This window comes from Littorina saxatilis, linkage group LG8 (genome assembly GCF_037325665.1).
Source record: "Littorina saxatilis isolate snail1 linkage group LG8, US_GU_Lsax_2.0, whole genome shotgun sequence".
NCBI lineage: Eukaryota > Metazoa > Mollusca > Gastropoda > Littorinimorpha > Littorinidae > Littorina > Littorina saxatilis.
The window spans coordinates 44,757,985-44,764,011 of NC_090252.1; the positions used below are offsets into that span (position 1 = coordinate 44,757,985).

Sequence of the window (6,027 nt, forward strand, 5' to 3'; positions counted from 1 at the left end):
GCACCGACGGAAGACTCTGTCATCATCATCACCCCTTGCAAAAGTTTAGACAGATTGGCGGTGGTTTGCGAAATGGCTCACAGAGAAATTCAAGTTTTACGCCCTCACGGCAAAGCCATTAGGGGCATGTTCCCGGGCTTTAACCCAACTTTAGATGAGACACACAAGTGCATGCGTGTTTAGGTGGTATCAGCCATCTGCACTTATGGCATAATGGCCGAGGTCTTTTACGTGCCACTGTGGTGACACGGGGGTGGGTGATGGATACCGTCTCTGGGTCTGCACATAAAGTTGACCCGTGACCCGTGTCCGTCCCGGCCCGGATTCGAACCAGCGACCTTACGATCACAAGTCCAGTGCTCTACCACCTGAGCTACCCGGACCCTAGATGGCTCACACAACCAAACCAAACTGAAAACACAAAATTGGAACAAAAACACCCACATTTCAGCTGATTCTGCTACCTTAACTAGTGATAGTGCCACCATATGCTCAGACTGCTTATGAATTAAGGCCATGTGAGGGCCAAATCGCTATTTTCCATATCTGATGATCAGCACTGTTTGTGTCGCTTTTGTTATAATACTGATGGTCTCTGAATTAAAAAATGTTAATGTGTTTGTTTATTGTGTATGTCGTTGCTATAGAAACAGAAAAGTAAACAGCAGCCATATTGGATTTTAGGAACCGTTTTTTCCATATCCAAATGCTCGATTTCTGTCCAATATTTTGCATAAATATAGATTTAGATCATATCTACAGATTTACCATTTATTTTTTCTGTGAGTATTACAGTTATTTAAAAAATTTTTTTTTTATCATAATGTTGAAATTTTGCGTAAAATTTAATATTAAAAAAATCGTAAAGCCAACATTTCTTTTCCGATTCATTATTCAAATGGTAACTCTGTAGATAGTATGTAAAAGTACAAGTATGCAGAATTTCACAGAAATCTAACCAGTAGATTTGAAATCATTTCGTTCCCAAATGTCAAAACATGCAAACTGAGGAAAAGGCAAAAACGCACACAATTTGTTTTGAAACCATTGATAGTTGTAATTAAACTCAAAATACATACATGTATCTCCAAATTCCACACTGAGGAGTGTCTTTCACACCTTAGAGACACAGTTTAAAAGTTAGGGAAGACATAAAACATAAGTTATTTCAAACATGTGCAGTACACTATGAAAATTGTTTGTCCCGAGTTACAAACAATGCATACACACACTCCCAATTACAGCATGCACACCAAAAAAAGCTCGCTCACTCGTTCACGTTCACATTCACACACACACACACACACACACACACACACACACACACAAGCTAGCTCCAAATTACGAAACGTACCCAAGTCATTAATTGCACACATATGCGTACAATAACCACAATATATATGAGAATAATGTTAACCACAATAACAATGACAAGTCGCGTGAAGCAATATAAAAACATTTAGTCAATCAGTATGAAACTTAAATATCAACACCACAAACCAGTCATCGCCAAGACTACGAGATACATTAAGATAGTCTCGGCTAACAATACCGAGACGGATCACGCTCGTCTCCGCAAAGCATGAGACCGTATAGTACTTACTAAACCTATTTTCTGTAATTCTGAGCACATTGTTAGAGTGAACATGACATATCTATATATTTTTGAATTCAGGAAAAAATGAGGAATGCAATGCAGTCAAAGTTTATTTTGTTACTAAAAATTAGATTTTAATGACAAACTTAACAAGCAAACTCATTACTTTATTTTTAAAATTTTGAGCTGAAATGCAATACCATAGTCCGGACTTCGTCGAAGATTGCTTTACCAAAATTGCAATCAATTTGGTTGAAAAATTAGGGTGTTAGAGCGCTGCCTCAACTGCCTAAAAAAATCCGGATATGACGTCATCAAAGACATCTTTCCAAAAAATGGAAAAAAGACATCTGGGGATATCGCACTCAGGAACTCTCATGTTAAGTTTTATCAAGATTGGTCCAGTAGTTTCCTCGGAATCACTTTATACACAAACACACCATGAGTCATGACCCTCGTCTCGATTCCCCGTCTATGTTAAAACATTTACATAGTCAAAACTTAGAACATGCCTGCTGCATATGCAGGGCCACCTTCCAGCTGAACAAGTTCTTCCAGTCTCTTTGACTTGGCTGCCCGCACTTTGTCTCTCCTTTTACTTTGCTTGTCTCTCACAGCCTTCAGACTGTTCCGCACCCTCTTGTGCATCCTGGCTGCTCCAAGCCTCTTCATGTGATGTCCAGTCTGGAATCCGAAGAACTGGGCAGAGTCGGCAGCAGCAGCAGGTCCAAAGTTGAACTCTCTAATAGCAGTCAAGACTGCAAACTCAACACGACTGCGGGAAGCAAAGTGGTCCTTAGCACATCTTGACCAAATGAGGCTGTGGAGACACTCATTGGCATTTTGTGTCTTGCCAGAAACACATCTGCTGAGTAGGTGTTCTTCAGAAAGTCTCTCATAAATGGGCAACAGGTGTGCAGCTAACTTCTCCTCATTGAGGGGTGTGTGGATGAGGTGTTTGTGTGGACCTGGAACTTGGTGCTTCGCCAGCGCTTCCTGAAAGAAACACCACGAGCTCTCTCCAGCAGGACAAAGTTCATGTTGTGGATTTTCGTCAGTGGAAAAACAATGGTACAGTGATGCCATGATTGCTTTTTTCATGCTACACACATCCTTGTTGCTACGAATTGCCCGGTTGTAGTAAATCTGTAGCTTGCGTATGGCATTGCCTGTCAGCTGACCCCTTCCACGTCCACCAAGAGTCACCCCTCGCTTTCGGCAGTCTGTCACCATGTTGCGAAGAGCTGTACCAAGTCGTTTACTCACATGGTTCACACACTCTTCCTTGTCAATGTGAATATCCTCACCATAGGGCTTGATGTCGTTGAGCTCTGTAAAAGTCTTGGAGTCACCGTCCGACAGAAGTGTTGTGTAGCGAAGCTTGTTGGTGTTCACCGATCGACGCCATATGACACGGGCTGCTTCCACCTCCATCATCCCTGATGAGCCTGCAAACAAGAACAAAATAAGAAATGTAATTTGCAAACAGAGTATTTTTTAAGTGTGTGTGTGTGTGTGTGTGCACGCATGTGTTATTCACAGTCATTGTACAGCTAATACTTCAACTATAATTAATACAGAAAAGAATTGAAATAAACATGGAATTACCAAATTACTGTATATTAAATTTCTAGCAGCAGGTATTTTTTTATTTATTTATTTATTTACTTTTATTTATTTACGAGGATTTATATCGCGCACGTATCTCACCCCACAAGGCGACTCAAGGCGCATATTACCTATTAATAGTGGTGAGAACATGTTATATTGTGGCACTGAACATGTTAGATTGTAAACGTTAAGCATAATATTCATCAATTGATACTATTTGAACATTTTTAAATACACTTGTATTGTGCCACACATACATACGGTACATGTATGTATGTGGCCACACATGTATACATGTATGTATGTGTAAACTATTTGCCACCCCCTGACCACTACTAGCTCCCTCTGTTCTAAGCCCGTTGATTCTGAAGACTTGTGAATCTCACTTCATGCTGTAAATACAGCTCTCTCTCTCTCTCTCTCTCTCTCTCTCTCTCTCTCTCTCTCTCTCTCTCTCTCTCTCTCTCTCTCTCTCTCTCTATCTGTGTGTGTTTTCTTATTATTTTCATCACACACATCCACTCCCCCATGCCCTGAACTATTCTTAAAAATTGGATTTATATATGCATGTGTTACAACTTTCATTATTATTATCATAAATTGATGATCTGTCTTTATGACGCTTTTTTGTAATCCATCATCCATGCCTTTAGTTTTGGTTTTCAGTTTCACTGGAATGCATGGAAAATAATATCCACTCATCACTATTACATTTACTTGTAATTTGCTATATTTGAGTAAGTTGCTTAAATTTGAAATAAACTCTATTCAAATATTTCTGTGCAAACAAATATAATTTACCTTTATAGTTCACCTCACACTTGTCCAAGTGGTCCACGAGCCAGGCCGCATACTCCTCTGGTTTTTCCTGAAACAGCTTCTGCCCCGTAGACTCGCACACCTGGCAGTAGGTACACATGACATGGGCATCAACACAGAGTCCAGTAAGTAAGTCCACAGCACACCCAACTCCAATGTGCGAAGAGTGTCCACGAGTAAGCCAGGTGCCATCATAGCTCACAATAATGTTCAGGGTGTCATCGACACCAAGAGTAGTGCCACAGTATCTTGCATGAACTTCTCGAACATATGCAACAGTCTCACTGAACACATGCTTCCGGAATCCCTCTAGTTGTGTGAATAGTTGGCTGGCATGAGTATGAAAGGTCTTGTGGTGAAGTCCAGCTAAATCCATGTTTTCACAGAAATTTCTGAATGTGGTGGCTCCCAGTCCACAAGCAAGCGAGGAATACACTGCCTGTCTGTTCATGTCGAACACTTTTGTCTTGGATTTAAATTTTGTCGCCAGATACTGTTCATACACAGGCTCTTCGCACGAAGAACAGTTCACCTGGGCAAATACTGCCAAGCCACTTGTTGGTCTGGAGTCTGTGCAAAGAGACAAGCACTTGTTTTTGCACTGTGGACAGCACAAACTTGCAACCATACTGTCTACTTCGGCAAAGTCTACAACACCCCTCTGGGTTTTTACCAGGGTTTCAGTAGCAGCAGATGACTTAGTGTCAACTCCACCGGAAACAAACCTCTCATACGATTCTTTTTTGAACTCACTTCTTGTCTTCGTGCCGAGAATGTTTTCAGTTGAAGGAATCGACGCGGAAAATGTAGCACTAGCAGACGACCCCAAAACCGGCACAAATTCTGTCACGTCAGTCAGCACAGAAGCTGATTGCGCTGATTTCTTCGCCTTCCATTGACTCTTCACTTGATCTGTCCTCTTTTTCGTAGATTTTGGGGCTCCTCTGGTTGTTGATGGCTTGGTGCGAACCATTTTTGCACAGGAGCGTGTACTTTCACTGCTTGTAAACAAGCGCCATTGTTGTACCACGTGACCCCGGTTGAACGAATCAAGATCGCATCGTACGTCATACTCTCCGTATAAGGAAGTTGGCGTAGATTGAACTACATTGACAATGTTCCGTTAGAGCCGAAGTAGTCCGGAAAATAACGAAACAACGGTCACATGCAAACAGGGGAGGCTATGTAGCATGCAACGTCATGCAGTGTTCGCCCTGTCGTCTGCTCAAATTTGCTGATCAAGGTGTTGAAAATCGGCAATAATAAGGCAAGTTCAGGACAAATGAACGCAATCAGGCGAGGGTTGGTTTATTGAATTTATTTTTATTACACAAAAAAACCATGTATATGCAACATCAACGGCAGAAATTGAAAGAAAAATGACCACAGTTTTCCAAACAGTCAAAATGTCTAAATGCCCAAATCTGCCCAAAAGCTCAAAAATCACCCCCGCACATCCCCTTAAGAGCTTCATTAACGATGTCTGTCTTCCTATTAACGAAGCTCGTGTATCTTTCTCTCTTTGGACAACATGCATGCACCTACACTAAACACCACTTGTATGAAAAGAGAACTGTTCCTAAGAAAACTTTAGCATGCTTACAATTTGCTTTTCCTCTTACTTATTGTGATTGTTACTATGTTAACTCCATCATGACACCGCCACAAACAACACCTAGTCAACCCAAACACAGACATATGACAATAACCAACATTAAAGATGCAAGATTTTGTCCATTGTAGAAAACCACATACAATTGATAAATTTATAAAACGCCAATGAAGAAGGACGCTCAGCTGTAGAGAGAAAGAAAGAAAGAAGAGAAAAGGAAGAAAAAAAAAGAAAAAAAAAAGAGATAAAAAAAAATAAAAAAAAATTAGGGTTTCATTCTTTTCATTTATTTTTCAGCTTGAAGCGGACTGCATGCAACTGAGGCAAAAAAAAAAAAAAAAAAAAAAAAAAAAAAAAAAAACATGCATGCACCTGGGAGGTACAATTG

At 40.5% G+C, this 6,027-nt stretch overlaps 1 protein-coding gene across 1 annotated transcript; it reads right to left on the reverse strand.

Moving 5' to 3' along the window:
* Positions 1-885: 885 nt before the first annotated feature.
* LOC138973629 (uncharacterized) lies at positions 886-5,465 on the reverse strand. The gene is made up of 2 exons (XM_070346361.1): positions 4,010-5,465; positions 886-3,045 (listed from the first exon to the last, which is right to left on the reverse strand). Exons 1-2 carry the CDS (start codon positions 4,998-5,000, stop codon positions 2,099-2,101), a joined length of 1,938 nt encoding a protein of 645 aa, XP_070202462.1. The 5' UTR covers positions 5,001-5,465; the 3' UTR covers positions 886-2,098.
* Positions 5,466-6,027: the final 562 nt, after the last annotated feature.